The sequence below is a fragment of the Ichthyophthirius multifiliis genome (assembly GCF_000220395.1).
Source record: "Ichthyophthirius multifiliis unplaced genomic scaffold scaff_1120509251221, whole genome shotgun sequence".
NCBI lineage: Eukaryota > Ciliophora > Oligohymenophorea > Hymenostomatida > Ichthyophthirius > Ichthyophthirius multifiliis.
Genome location: NW_004086086.1, coordinates 1,494 through 16,684, shown reverse-complemented (window position 1 = coordinate 16,684; position 15,191 = coordinate 1,494). Strand labels below are relative to the sequence as shown.

General features: G+C 18.4%; 3 protein-coding genes across 3 annotated transcripts, besides 34 other annotated features; 2 read left to right on the top strand and 1 right to left on the bottom strand. All coding sequences in view use genetic code 6, as the record gives it.

Moving 5' to 3' along the window:
* Positions 1 to 1,068: 1,068 nt before the first annotated feature.
* Positions 1,069 to 1,107: a microsatellite.
* Positions 1,069 to 1,115: a microsatellite.
* Positions 1,071 to 1,115: a microsatellite.
* Positions 1,116 to 1,947: 832 nt separating this feature from the next.
* Positions 1,948 to 1,985: a microsatellite.
* Positions 1,949 to 1,988: a microsatellite.
* Positions 1,950 to 1,989: a microsatellite.
* A 519-nt stretch (positions 1,990 to 2,508) lies between these two features.
* Positions 2,509 to 2,566: a microsatellite.
* Positions 2,560 to 2,610: a microsatellite.
* Positions 2,572 to 2,610: a microsatellite.
* A 9-nt stretch (positions 2,611 to 2,619) lies between these two features.
* Positions 2,620 to 2,663: a microsatellite.
* Positions 2,664 to 2,774: 111 nt separating this feature from the next.
* Positions 2,775 to 2,854: a microsatellite.
* Positions 2,855 to 2,886: 32 nt separating this feature from the next.
* Positions 2,887 to 2,919: a microsatellite.
* Positions 2,920 to 3,188: 269 nt separating this feature from the next.
* Positions 3,189 to 3,237: a microsatellite.
* Positions 3,189 to 3,239: a microsatellite.
* Positions 3,240 to 3,605: 366 nt separating this feature from the next.
* Positions 3,606 to 3,652: a microsatellite.
* Positions 3,617 to 3,654: a microsatellite.
* Positions 3,617 to 3,661: a microsatellite.
* A 90-nt stretch (positions 3,662 to 3,751) lies between these two features.
* Positions 3,752 to 3,794: a microsatellite.
* A 1,394-nt stretch (positions 3,795 to 5,188) lies between these two features.
* IMG5_162580 (hypothetical protein) lies at positions 5,189 to 6,824 on the top strand (the record flags this gene model as incomplete). The annotated part of the gene is made up of 2 exons (XM_004030306.1): positions 5,189 to 6,103; positions 6,201 to 6,824. The coding sequence occupies 2 exons, from the start codon at positions 5,189 to 5,191 to the stop codon at positions 6,822 to 6,824; spliced, it is 1,539 nt and encodes a 512-aa protein (XP_004030354.1).
* Positions 6,123 to 6,199: a microsatellite.
* Positions 6,825 to 7,093: 269 nt separating the features above from the next.
* Positions 7,094 to 7,158: a microsatellite.
* Positions 7,159 to 7,918: 760 nt separating this feature from the next.
* Positions 7,919 to 7,964: a microsatellite.
* A 328-nt stretch (positions 7,965 to 8,292) lies between these two features.
* Positions 8,293 to 8,332: a microsatellite.
* A 429-nt stretch (positions 8,333 to 8,761) lies between these two features.
* Positions 8,762 to 8,859: a microsatellite.
* Positions 8,860 to 9,606: 747 nt separating this feature from the next.
* IMG5_162570 (PH domain protein) lies at positions 9,607 to 10,146 on the top strand (the record flags this gene model as incomplete). The annotated part of the gene is made up of 1 exon (XM_004030305.1): positions 9,607 to 10,146. One exon carries the CDS (start codon positions 9,607 to 9,609, stop codon positions 10,144 to 10,146), a length of 540 nt encoding a protein of 179 aa, XP_004030353.1.
* Positions 10,111 to 10,156: a microsatellite.
* A 106-nt stretch (positions 10,157 to 10,262) lies between these two features.
* Positions 10,263 to 10,291: a microsatellite.
* A 962-nt stretch (positions 10,292 to 11,253) lies between these two features.
* Positions 11,254 to 11,318: a microsatellite.
* Positions 11,269 to 11,325: a microsatellite.
* A 345-nt stretch (positions 11,326 to 11,670) lies between these two features.
* Positions 11,671 to 11,710: a microsatellite.
* Positions 11,711 to 12,647: 937 nt separating this feature from the next.
* Positions 12,648 to 12,716: a microsatellite.
* Positions 12,678 to 12,796: a microsatellite.
* A 1,208-nt stretch (positions 12,797 to 14,004) lies between these two features.
* IMG5_162560 (ribosomal protein, putative) lies at positions 14,005 to 14,630 on the bottom strand (the record flags this gene model as incomplete). Its single annotated transcript, XM_004030304.1, has 1 exon — positions 14,005 to 14,630. A coding segment is annotated over one exon (357 nt), but the record flags the coding sequence as incomplete, so codon positions are not given.
* An 18-nt stretch (positions 14,631 to 14,648) lies between these two features.
* Positions 14,649 to 14,715: a microsatellite.
* Positions 14,649 to 14,766: a microsatellite.
* Positions 14,653 to 14,716: a microsatellite.
* Positions 14,767 to 14,892: 126 nt separating the features above from the next.
* Positions 14,893 to 14,941: a microsatellite.
* Between the last annotated feature and the right edge of the window lie 250 nt (positions 14,942 to 15,191).

The following is a 15,191-nucleotide window of genomic DNA, read 5'->3' as shown; positions in this document are numbered from 1 at the left end:
TTATGAACAATATAAACACAGTATATTATTAATTTGGATATGGAATATCGATTGCTCTAACTACTTTTGTGGGAAATGAAATGGGTAATAAAAATATTAAGAGGGCTAATGATTTTTCTAAATAAGGAATGACTATTTTGTTATGCTTTTTAATTATAACTTAGGTGCCTTTATATTTAGTTAAAGAATGGTTTGTGTAGATTTTTACAAATGATATAAATACTATATCAACTTTAAATGATAATTTTATGCTTTTTTAATTCATTATGTGTATGGATTCAATTTTGGCTGGTGTAACAGGGATTACGAGGGGTATTGGGAAATAAAATTTAGCTGCATGGTCGTTTGTTTTTTCTTATTTGTTTATAGGGTAAATTTTAGCTCATATTTTTGCAACTTTTTTCTAAATTACGGGAATTTGGATGGGGATAGTTTTCGGGATTTGCTGTACTTCGGGAGTGTAGATTTGGGTAATTATAAAAAGTGATTGGGCGGTGCTTTTGGATAAAATATAGGAAGATTTGTAAAATGAAGATAAGAAAAATCTAGAATTTATTTAAGAAGAAGAAATTATGGAAGAAAGTTTATTAATTAAATGAAAGATATTATTTTTAGCCAAAAACAGTAATTAATATGTATATATTGATTTTTTTTTTTTATAACAAAAAAAATATAGATATATAGTTTATTTACACGTTTATTTATTTTATATATAATTTAATTATATCTTATTTTTTATATTAATAAAAATTAAATTATACATTTTTATACTTGTATTTTTAATTATTTGAAAAAAATAAAAAAAATGAATAAAAAAACACTATAATAGGCATAATAAGCATAAATACAAAGAAAAGGAAAAAAATCCAATATTTCCATTTCTCTTAAAAAATATTTCCCAAAATTAATTTTGGTAGGTATTTTAGTATTAGTAATAGCAATATTATATTCTCTATAAGGTCCTAATACCAAAAAGCTTACCGAAAAAGTAATAATTTAACAAGAAATAGAAAAATTTAACAACAAAAGCTAATCATTTAAGATTGGTTCTAATGATTTATTTTAAGTAAAAAAAAAAAATAAAAAAAATAAAAAAAAAATAAAAAAGAATAAAATGTTAAGTGATGTTCCATAAATACTTAATAATTAATTTTCGCATAAAAAATAATTCATAAAATGCAAATCTGAATAAAGCCATACAATAATTTAAATTTCCTTCAATTTTTATACGCGTAACCCTTAGTGTCCTATTTAAATCAAAACCTAAACCCCAAACTGTTCTTCGGCCTATTCATATGCAGTAGTTTCATCTATAGAAGATCGTATATGTGGCTAAACTTAAGGAACTTAAATACATTAGTTTTCCCCAAACCCTCAAATATATTGTTACGAAAAAGAGTCATATAAATGCAATGGAGGCTTCGTGTCTAAAAGTTTCCAATAAGCAAAAAAATATGGTTTATATACTGAGGAATGTTACACATAAAACGGTTGCAAAAATCTCTAAAATTGCGAAAGTACTAAAATTTATGATTATTGCATTTCAACATCGTCAGAAAATATTAAAAGGGAAATTTAATAGAATGGGCCTGTTGTGGGTAATATGTTTATTTATAGTGATTTTTTAGTTTATAAAAACGGAGTTTATTAAGTTTCGGAAAACGCCACAAAATTAAAAGGAATGCACTCAGTTAAAATTGTAGGATGGGGAGTTTCGGATAATAGATAAGAATATTGGATAATTTAAAACTCTTGGGGAAAAAGCTGGGGGATGGATGGATTTGCATGGGTGGCTATAGGTGGAAAAAATTCGTAGCTTTTGAAGTTGGATGAATATATAATTGCAGCTATTACTTTAGAATAAGCTTAGTTTTTAGCTAATGAATAAAAGGAAAGTTAAAATTAAGAAAATAATAATAATAATGATAATTTCTTATAATGTTAATATTTATTTTTTTATTATTTTTATATATTTTTTTATTTTTTTTAGATGATTGATTTTGAAATTTTCTTTGATATAAAAAATTAGAATTATTTAATGTATTTTATATATTTTGAATGTTTAATTTTTATTTAAAAATTAAATTATAATTACATTTTTTGTAAAATAAATAAAATAACCTTAATAATCAAAAAAATAATTCTTTTTTGAATAAAAAAATAGTAATTTATATCTTAAAAATTAAACAATAAATTTTTATTAACAAATAAACAATATAAATAAATAAATTGATTAAATAGAATTTTATTTAAATGCTAAAAATATAAATAATAAAAAATTCTTAATAAAAATTAAGTATATATAGATCAATTCAATTATTAAAAAGAAAAAAGATATAATTATTATACTATTAATCATTAAAATAAATTTAAAAATAAATAAAAAAATATATATTTAGAAAATAAACTGAACATTATATAAAAGCATTAGACCTTTTATTCGTTATTTTAGTTTATTTTTATTTTATTGTTTAATTTAATATAATTTTGATTTAACAAAAATTATTTTATAAATATATATATATAAAAATATATAAATATATAATATTTATATATATATTTATATTTATTTTTTTATTATTTTATCTTTTATTATATTAATTTTTATTAGACATATTAATTTTTTAAATTTTTTTTTAATATTTTGTAATTATTTTTTTTAAAATAATTATTTCATACTAAAAATTTAAAAAGTGTATTTTCAATAAATATGTAAATATGTAAATAATTAAATTTATTAAATTATTAAATTTTTTTCTTTAATTTTAATTATAAATAACTATTAAATTTTTATTAAAATAATAATAATAAAAATTTAATATTTTTAGTAAAATAAAGCATATAAATATTTAAAAATTATTAATTATTTTTATATATTTTATTGAATTTAATATTTTTTTTTAATTTTTTTTTAAATTTATAATTAAATAAAAATACTATTTAATATTAATATAATATATTTTCTTTTTATTTAAAACTCAATAAATAATTCAGGAATATTATTATTCGATAAAAAAACTTTTTTAAATAAAAAATATCCAATAAAAATTTAAACTTAAAATCTATAATAATTTAATATTTATTATTTGAGGTTATTCTTTTTAATTTTGTTTTTTTTAAATATTTTATATTCTATTTTAAATAAAAAAATTTCTATATTAAATATTTAAGATTAAAAATAAAATTTGATTAAAAAAAAAAAAAAAATTAAAATATAAAAAAAAATATATAAATATATATATATTAAATAGAAAATAATAAATTTAATTTTTATAATAAATATATAAAATATATATAAAATAAATATAGTATGTATTTTTTATTATATACATATATATATAAATTAATTATTTTATTTTATAAATTTGTTTTTTGTTTTTTGATTTTTCTGTATTATTTTCTATTTTTATTTTATATATAATTTTTATAAAAGAGCTTATAAATTCTTATATGATATATATGTTTTTATTTTGAATATAAAATATTATAACTAAATATAAGTGAATAAATAATACATTATTCTATTGATCAATTTTTTTTACAAAATTTATTTTTGATTACCAAACAAAACAAAAAAATACATAATTTTGTATTGTATTTATACAATTATTTAAAAATATATATTATATATAAATTATATATATATTATATATACATATTAAAATTAATTTTTTTGTTAATTGTTTAATTTTAAAAATAATAGTTTTATATCAATATATTTTAAAAGAAAATTTATATTCATGTTATTGATAAAAGATTATATATTTTTTAAAAAAAATTTAATAATTTTTTAATATAAATTTTATTACAAAGAAAAGAAGAAAAAAAAAAAAAAAAAAAGGAAAAAGCTATACTATAATTATAATAGTTTTAAATTTTTGTTAAAAAAATAAATAAATAAAATAAAATAAAAACTCATGGATTAATAAAATAATATAAACAATTAAGATTTTTTATCAATTTATTATGAACCAATTAATTTATTTGACTAGTAAAAGTAAATTTATACCGAATAAGATTATTCCTTTGATATTTTCTAAACAGAAAACTTAAGAAAATAACTAAAACGTGCTAATAAATAATTAATATAAGAAAAAGACTAAATAGAAAATCAAGAAATAATTTTGATAAAAAGTAATGATTTTATAGATTTCGAAAATGATTTAAATAATATATTTGATTAATAATTTGATATTCCTTTAGACTTTTATTTAGTAGAAAATCAGTAAATAAATTAACAATAATAAAATTAATAAATTAATAATAAATTTTTATAAAACACTTAACTTCAAAAATAATCAATAATATAAAATTAAAATTTAAGTAATTCTTTTCTAAATTAGAAAAAAAATACTTATAAATAATAAACTAAATAACTATAAAAAATTAATAATTTTAATTTATAACTTTAAGACTCTGAACAATGGCCTAAATATATAGGAACATTTTAATTATAAATCAATCTAGATTAAAAGTTTATTTTTAATAGAATAATGAGCAAAAACTACATTCCAAGTTTTAAAGCAAGAAGTCTTGTAAAAGGATTATAAAAAGGTGATCCTTTAGAAGTTATTTATTACCCTATATAAGATAATAGAGGAGAAAGTTTAAAATTAGACTTGAAATATATAAAAACACATGCTTATATTGGAATAAATGGTTAAAAAGTAAAAAAACATATAAATATTATATTTATATATATATATTGCAAATTATAGATTGGAAAAATAAATCACTATGGATGTTAAGTATGGAATGTATTAGCCTACAAAAACTACATTACATTAAAAGCTTATTGTGCAAAATAGTTCCAAGAAAAGAAGATAAAGATATATTTTATGTAAATATAGAAGTTTATTTAAATGAAAACATAGTAATAGATCCTATAGTAGTAAAATAATTAAAAAACGAGGAAAGTATAATAAAAATGAAAGAAAGAAGAATACGAAAAAGTAAGGCAAATATGTCTAAATAAGAAATATAGTAAAAATGGGATGAAGACTGTATAAAGCATTTAAGCGAATTTATCCATTTATTTTTTCATATTATGGAAGTTTAGGTTAGTGTTCCACCCCTTATTTAATAAAAATAAAAAAACCAATTTAAAATAACCACAAATATGTACTTTGATGATTAAAAATACGACATTTAATATGATAATTTAAATTTTGTTTTTAATACTTTGAACATGTTTGAATATTATAAAAACGAAAAAGACATATAATAGAATGGTATTAAAGAATATTTGTTATTCCAAAATATATACTAAACATAAAATTAATCATAAATATTTTTTTTTAATAATTAATAATAGTAAATACTCTAATAAGAAAACTATATAGAAAATAAAAATATTAAAAGACTTAATGAAAACTTCTCCAAAACATGTCTTTCTCAATTTTATTCGGAAACTCTACCCATTTCTACTTTCAAAACTTAACTTTTTAATTACTAGAAATAAGGTTTAACCTGGATGCTATATAGAGAAGGTAGAATTTCTAAAAAACAGCTTTTTGAAAACCATCCAGAATAATATTAAGAAGATAGAGAACTTAATCCATTCTATTAATAATTGTTACTCCCTTATAATCAAAAAATCTACCATAATATACTTTCGGGAAAAGTTTGTACTGATTTTGTTTATTCAAAGCATACTTTTGGTGGTATACTGGCTGATTAAATGGGTTTAGGTAAAACTTTAATGACAATAGCTCTTATTCATTCCGATTTATAAAATAAGCGAGAGTTTTCAAGGCTAGGAACTTTAGTTGTTTTACCATTAAGCATATTAGGATAATGGTAGAGAGAATTGGAAAATAATTCGGTAGAAAAAAGCATAAAAATATTTAATTATTATTAATAAAAAAAACCATAAAACTATAATTTAGAAGATTATGATATAGTTCTAATACCATACAGTTAATTAGCAAATGAATACAAAAGAAATAATAAATAACTTTTCTAAAATCAATGGAGAAGAATAATCCTAGATGAAGCCCAAAATATAAAAAACAGAAAAAGTAACATAGCAAAGGCTTGTTTTTTATTAAATTCTTAATATAGATGGTGCTTAACAGCAACTCCTATAGAAAATATTTTAGATGTAAAAATTAATTATTAAAATATATATAAATATATTTATATGTATATGTATATATATATATATATATATATATATATATATGTATATTATATTATAGGATTTATTTAGTCTTTTATAATTTTTAAATGTAGAAACATTTGGTGAATGGTTTTGGTGGAATTCATATATAAATGATGAATAGAAAAAGTCTGATTCTTTTGATTTGTTGCATTAGATTTTAAAGCCCTTAATTTTACGAAGAACAAAACAATCGAAATATGAAAATGGATAATGTATATTATAAATGACTAATAAATAGATTTTTACAGAGAAAATTTAAATGGAGAAATAAGAAAAAAAACTATATGATTTACTTTTTTCTTAAAGCTAGAAATTATTTCAGGAATTAAATAATAAAAAAGAAGTCATTAACAGTTATATTCATATTTTTTAAATAATTTCTAAATTAAGATAGTTTTGTGCACATCCATCTATTGTTTTCAAAGGTTTTGATATCGATAAATTAAAAAATATAAATTTGAATATATTATAAGAGTAAGTTTATTCCTTTTTAGAAGGAAAAACTTCCAAAAAAACGTAATAAAACTAATATTTTCTTAATAAATAAAATTCCTAAGAAACAGTTACAGAAGCCTATAAAAAAGAATTAATATAAAAATAAAATAAGGAGAGTTTAAAATATGTATTATTTGTTTTGAACCTATATAAATTCATTCTTTGAGTGTATGTGGTCACTTTTTATGTAACGAATGCTTTCTTTAAAGTATTGAATATAAGAAATAATGTCCAATATGTAGATCACATTTAACTAATAAAGATTTAATGAATATATAAATGTAATATACATATATATAGTACTTTTTAGCATGATTATTTTTTTAAAAACCTAAATGAGAAAAAAAATGTTATCGCCTATCTTTTCCTTTTATTTTTATAAATTACGTTTTTAAAAAAAATCTAAGAAAATACAAAAAAATGCTAAAAAGATAAATATATATATATATATATATATATATATATATATATATATATATATATATATATATATATATATAAAATAAGAGATGATTTAAAAGATGATGATGATAGTAATTTAATAAATACTGATTTATTAGATTTTTAACCGGATTCTTAATAAGAAGTCAAAGGAGTTAAAATAAAGAGAATTTTAGAAATTATAGATTAAATTTAATTAAAAAATTAAAAAGTTATTGTCCTTTCTTAATGGATAGGAATGCTTAATGTACTTTAGAAATAATTAGAATTAAAAAAAATTAATTTTGAAAGAATAGATGGATAAATAAGAAATAATTAAAAGGAATAGATAATACGAAAATTCGAATAAATAGATAATAATGAAAAAGCAACAGTTTTATTAGCTTCAATGAAAGTAACTTGTGTAGGATTAAATTTAATAGCCGCAAATAATATAATATTATGCGATCCATGGTGGAATCCTTCTATAGAAGATTAATCAATTGAAAGAGTACATAGAATAGGTTAAAATAAAGATGTTAATATATGGAGAATTATATATGAAAATACTATTGAAGAAAAAGTTATTTAATTACATGGTAAAAAAAGGGATATTATATAAAAAGCTTTGTCTTTTACTGATGTATAAAGAAAAGAAGAAGCTATTTAAGATTTATTTTTTCTTTTAAGTTGAATTTTAAACATGTTCTATTTATTTTTAAATAAATATAAATTAAATAATTTTTTTATTTTCTGACAAAACTAAAGTGGATATTATATCATTGTTTATATATCTAATTAATTATAGTAATATTTTGTATTTTAATTTATTAATTCCTTTATATATATATATATATATATATATATATATATTAATATTTATATAATCTTATCTTTAATAAAGGTTAGATATAATTAATATATAATAAAAAAAATATCAAACTTATTTTATATTTAAAACTCATTTGAATTTATTCGATTTAAAAATTAAATTATTTTCTTATTATTTTTAAATTTTATAAGAAAATTAAATTTTTTAAATTCATGTTGTATATATAAATTTATTAAAATATTTTTTCATTAACAAAAAATGAAATAAATAACTCAAATTTATTATAAAGGTAAATTTAATTAATATTTATAGATACTTTATATATTGACCAAAAAAATAAAGAATTATAAAAAAAATATATATTTTATTTAATTTTTTTCTCAAAAAAATAAAAATTTAAATAAATAAAAAAATAAAAAAATGGATAAAGAATAAACTCCAACTAATTAATAAAAAAATTAAATTCAAGAATAAAATATTTAAAAAGAATAAACCGAAAATATTTAAAATATAAAATAAGTTTAAGACCAAAGTGAAATATAAGAAATATAAGAAAACTAATAAAAAAACATAAAATAACCAGAAGAAAACAGTATATAAAAAAAAAAAAAATATATTTTTTTTAAAAAAATGCATTTAAATCCTTAACCTTAATAAAATCTCAGAAGACGAAAAAGATTTTGACACACAATATATTTCCTAATAATCAATTGAAATATCCCCTAGATTTTTAATAAATAAGGAAGAAATACAAAAAAGTTTCAATAAATAATAACAAAAAGACCAAGAAGAAGAAGAATAAAACAACCTAAAAAAATAATAAATAAACGAATAAGCTACAAACTAACAAGAAAATATAATAGAACAAAATTAAAATATATAAGAACAACATAAAAATTTATAAGAAAAACAATAAAACCTATAAGAAGATAATGAAAATATATAAGAAGAAGATTTTTATTCTGATTGCCAAAATTTCAATTATGATAAAAAAAACCCTTTGACTGCCGAAGAAGCTTAGAATCTCCTCCAAGACTTAAAAAACTAAATTCATATAAAAAAAGCTATTACTTAATACCATTTAATGTCTAAAAAAAAGCCTTATATAGATGAATATTTACAGTCATCGAAAGAAAAAGGTCACTATTCCTTAAAATATAACTTCCATAGAGAAAAAAGCACTGGGAAAATGATTTTTTAAAACCTTTATATAATAAATAACTAAAAATAGGTAGTTGCTCATTTATTAAAATAACTTTCTTCTAATATAATAAATGGAAAATCCATTTTAAACATCTCTCTTCCGGTAAGCCTATTCGAATAGCGTTCTATATTAGAAAGATTCGCCCAAAGTTTCTCCTTTGCCCCTTTTTTTTTCAAAAACCCACCCCAAGACCCCATTTTAAGACTCAAAAAAGCAGCAGGATTTCTCATTTCTAATACAATTCTCTTCCTAGATCTAGAAAAGCCCTTCAACCCAATCTTAGGTGAGACCTTCTAATGCCGAATAAAGGGTTACCCTTTCTACTGTGAATAAATAAGCCACCATCCACCCGTTTCAGCACTACTTTATGTCCATAAAGACTTCCGAATTAACTCTAATTTAGAAAATGTGGCTCATTTATGTACTAATTCAATAAAAGGAGTCAATTAAGGCGTTATATATGTAAAATTTAATGATGGAACATCTATAGGGATGATTACTGCCCCAGGAACTATCTATGGGACATCTTTTGGGCAGAGATATGTTAGTGTAGAAGGTAAATATATCGCCTTTGATTTAGAAAATAGACTTATTTTAGAATTAAGTTCAAATCCAGATAAAAAATAGTTCTGGTAATTTGGAAAAGAAGGACATTAAGATATAGTCAGAGGTGGTATTTATAAAATAAAATAAAAAGAATTTTAAAAAAATCTGATTAAACTTGGTCCATAATATTGGAAATTTAAAGGCATTGAAAAAGACTGGATTGAATAAAAAATTCATGATATAGAAGGAAGATGGACTAAGTAAGTGTTTTTAGATAATAAAGAAGTAATTTGGGATGCTTTCAGACCTTAACCGCCTAAAATTTAAATAGAAGAAGCTTCTTTACCCAGTGATAGTTGGTTTAGGGAAGATTTAATTGCGTTAAGGGCTGGAAATTTCGATTAGGCATAAGAAATGAAGGAATTATTGGAAAATATTTAAAGAAATGATAAAAAATTAAGAATGAAAAAATTGTAAAAAAATTGAATAAAAAAATATAATATTAAGATATATAATTTTTTTTTTTTTTTTTTTTTATAAAATTTCATTTTATTTGTTTTTAATATAAAAAAAAATTACATATATATATTATTAATTCAATTAAAAAATAATAAAAAAAATAAAAAAAAAACAAATGGATTTAAATTATATAATATTCCAAGGCTAAAAATCCAAAATATCCCTCGAATAATTCCTCTTAGGTAAAATAATATACATTCCAAGGCTAAAAACAGTCAAAAACGACGATTCATAACTAGTAATAAGTCCACAAAGTACTAAACCACATAAATTTATGCATAAATACTGCTATCCTAATTTAAAAGCGACGAAAAATATAATGTATAAACGTTCAAATTCTAAAAAAATAACAGATGAACTATCATAATCAACAGAAAATAGTCCATAACAATCTAAAAAAAATAACCATTTTTTTTCAGATAAAACAGACGATCCATTTTATTTAGGTTATGATCCGAATTTATAATATCATTTAGGTCATGTTCCTTGTTTATTTTTATAATCTCATACTAATTCGGCTAATTTGCTTATTTTTTTTCATGGAAATGGCGAAGATATATATAAATCATATAATTTATTGAATCATTTAAGAAATTCTATGGAAGTATGCACATAATTTATTTTTATTTAAAAAAATAAAAAAAAAATATATTTTTATTTTGAAACTAAATAAATAAAAAAGGTAAATATAATAGGAGTAGAATATCCAAATTATGGAATATATAAAACAAATTAACCATGTAATGAGGAAAATATATTAAAAGATGCAAAATATATATTAAAATTCGCAATAAAAAACCTCAAATTCGAACCCAAAAACATTATAATTGCCGGTAGAAGTCTCGGAAGTGGACCTGCAGTGTATTTAGCAGCTAAATATAAAATAGGAGCATTAGTATTAATAAGTGCATTTATATCTATAAGGGGTATAGTTTAAGAATATATCGGTTTTTTAAAATATATGATAAAGGAAAGGTTCGAGAATATTGCAAATATAGATAAAGTAGAATGCCCTGTTTTCTTTTTGCATGGAAAAAAAGATAAACATATTTCATATAAATAATCAATAGAATTATATAGTAAAAATAAATATTATAAATATAAATATATATTTATATATATATATATATATATATATATATTATAAGAAAAATGTAAATAAAATTGTAAAATTATAACGCCTGAAGATATGAATCATGTTTAATTTAACTATTAAGATGATCTTACTTTTCCTTTATTAAATTTTTTACTTTCCGTTAAATATCCTTTAGGCTAATAAAGAGAAGGAAAAATTTTTATATCAGAAGGCCTATTAATTAATTCAGAATTTGTAAGAAATACTTTTTGATTTTTTTTTTTTTTCTGTTTTTTATCTTTTATTTTTTTAGATACTTAAAAATAAAAATATATTATATTAATTGTAAATTGGTTTATTTTTTTATTTATGTAATCGAGTTTTTTTTTTTTTTTGAATTTTTTATATTTTTTATATTTATTAATAAATTTTATTTTTTATTATAAATTTAATTTTCATAAATTTTGAAAAAAAAATGAATAAAATCAAAAAACTTGCTTGAAATTTTAAATTAAATTTTAAAAAAAAAATTAAAAAAAAAAAATGCATAAAAAAGATAGAAGTTTTATCTAATAAAAAACTAAATAAAATTCTTTACATTCTCAAAATAATAAATCCCTTTAAGAAACATCCAAAAAAAGCAATTCTGAAATATTAGAAATTTATTTGGACAAAATATAAGGCAAAAACACTAACATAAACATATACATATAAAAAATAGATAATTATTTATAAAGCTAAATAAATTAAATTTAATAAAAAATTTTTTTATTAAAAAATATTAATAATGGATAATAATATTTAAAAAAACTCGAAGATATTAAAAAACATAAGTATTATTTAATTAATAATGATAAAATTACAAAAAAAGAAATTTTTTATTTATAATAAAGAATTAAAACATTGAAAGATGATATAGACTCAATTGATAAAAATAAAAACATAATTTCATAAAGAAATAAAAGTTCAATATTAGAGAAAAATAAAAGTGTGAAATCTTTGTAAATTTTTTTATAAGAAAACAAATTAAATGATATCTATAATAATTAAAAATAATAATCTATATATGAAAAATTACAATAAAATAAATATTACTAATAAAATGATTTTTAATTGAGATATAAAAATTTTCTTAGGATTAATAATAATTAATAGTAAATACATAATAATTTTTAATAATATTTATAGCATGTAAACTTGCATAATTTAGACTAGAATAATTAAATTGATACTTCTTATAATAAGAAAAATTACAAAATAAATGAAAGTAATAATTCACATATTAATAAAAATTAATATTAAGATTCTAATAATAGTTATAATAATTAATAATAAAAAAATGATAAGTAATTAGAAGTATATAAAAATAAATATAACAAATAATAAACAAGTAATAATTTATAAAAAACATATGATAATAAAAATAATTAATAATAAATATGTGATAATATATATAATTAATCATATGTATAATTTAATAATTAAAAAGAATTAAATAATTAATAATAAGAATAAAATAATTAATAATTATAATTAAATAATATACAATAAAAATATAATCAATAAAATAATTTATAATAAATACTTGATAACTAATAATAAATGTCTAAAAATTAAAATAATTAATAATAAACTTATAATAATTAATAATTATTCGATTTGATTAATACTGAATAAAATAAAACCAATCTTTAAAATGAATATACAAAGGACAATAAAAATATAATAAATAAAATCTTTAAATAATAAATTGAAACTCATCCAATATAAACTGAATCTGTATTTAAAAATCCTTAAAAAGTCAATACTAATTATATTTAAGAGAATTCAATAAATACAAATAATTTTTATATTTAAAAAGCATAAGACGTTCAATAACAAACAATAAAAGAAAACTAAGATATAGATGCTTAACCATAACTATAGGAAACTTAAATTTCTTAAGAAACATAGAACTAGCTAACAGAATAATTAAAAGTAGTTCAAAACAGCCAAGTTTAATATGACAATTATATATTATAAAAAAATTAAACTTAAAAATAAAAAGAAACATAAAATACACAAGAAGAAATATTGAAAATCTTAAATAACCATTTATAATAAAATAAATAAATATAAGCAAGCTAACCTTAGATACAAAAACAAACTAATACTATTAAATAATCATAAATTATAAACTAAGAACAAGAAGACTAAATTATCACATAAAATTTATAAAACGAAAAACAAAAGCCGGAAAATGAATTAACTCAAACAAAACTTAATATTAAACTTTAATTAGATGTAAAAGACCCTTACATTGAAAAATAATTAAGCTGGATATAAGAAATTCCCAAAAAAATATTCACTATGAAAAAATACGGTCGAAATAATAAATTCTTTCCCTAAATAAGAAATATTTACATTTCATAAGATTTATAATATCTATGTTGGTCAAAAAAGGATAATATTTAAACCCAAAAATGTATTTCATTATAATAAATGCAAGAATTCTACATAGAAGGTCGAAAAACAAAGAATTACCAAAATTTCAAATATAAAACAGACTTAGAAAAAAGCCTTTCTTTTTCTTTAATTTTTAATGACCGAACATTAGATTTACAAGCCAAAACTGAAAAAGAAAAGCTTGAATTTTTACAAATATTTAAATACTTATGTAAATTAAAATATATATGAAAAAAAAAAAAAAAAAAAAAAAATATTAAAAAAGTTTAAATAAAAAAAAATATAATATTTTTTTTCTTTTTTTTAAAAAAATATTTAAATAAAAAAAATAATTCTATTCTTCATTTTTTCTTCTTAGCTTTCTTAGCATCTTTCTTACCAGCACCACCAGCTTTATCTCCTGCTTCTCCTGCACCAACATTTTTCGCTTCTTGTCTTTTTTTTAATTCTTCGAGATTTTTTCTGGCAGTTTCAGCATCGATTTTAAGAGTGAGGTGACATTTTCCACAATAATGTCTATCATAATGTTTCGCCATGAAAATTCCAGGCCCACATTTAGGACAGTTCTTTTATCTCAATGTAACTTTTCCTGATCCATCTACATTATAATAATTTAAAGCCCCACATTTTGTTGACTTATGTTTATGGATAGATTTTTTCTTACTAGAATAGGATTTTTTTTCTTTTTCTTCTTACCTCCTAATAATTTCAATGATAAATAATAAGTAGAATCATCAGCTACTTTCTCATTATTTCCCTAAGCACATCCATTCTATACTAAAGTAAGCATTCCTTCATCTAATCCGAATTATTTGCTAATTTGGTATTTTAATTCTTGGATGCTTTATTCAGCTTATACGGAATAAACTTGAGTTGTTCCATCAAGTGAAAGCACTTGTACTTGCATTTTTTTTATTTTTATTTTTTTAGATATATATTTATATATTAATTTATTTTATTTCTTTTTTTTCTTTTTTATTTTTTTGTTTTTCTTTATTTTTTTTTATTTTTTCTTTTCTTCTCTTTTTATTAATATTTTTACTTTTTTTATATTATTGTTTTTTTATACCTTTTTTTTTATTTTATAAATGCTTTATTTTTTTAAAAAAAAATAAATAAATTATTATTTTTTAATTAATTCAAAATAATATATATATAAAATAATAAATTAAATGAAATTCGGACTACATTTAAAAAATTTTTAGTAAAATAAAAATTTTATAAATATAAGAATTTCTATAAGAAATATGTTTTTATTAATCTATTTTATCAAATAAATACTCCATATAATTCCTTATATATTCCAAAAAAAGTAATTAATATCCAAAATTAAACTAACAATAATAATAAAATAAATATATTTATCACTATTGAATGTTTAATTTCCATAAAATATATATAGGCGGATATTTTTATAAAAATATTTGATTAATTTAAACTTTTGATAATTTTGCATTCAACAATAGAGATTGAAAAAATGAATAGAAAATAC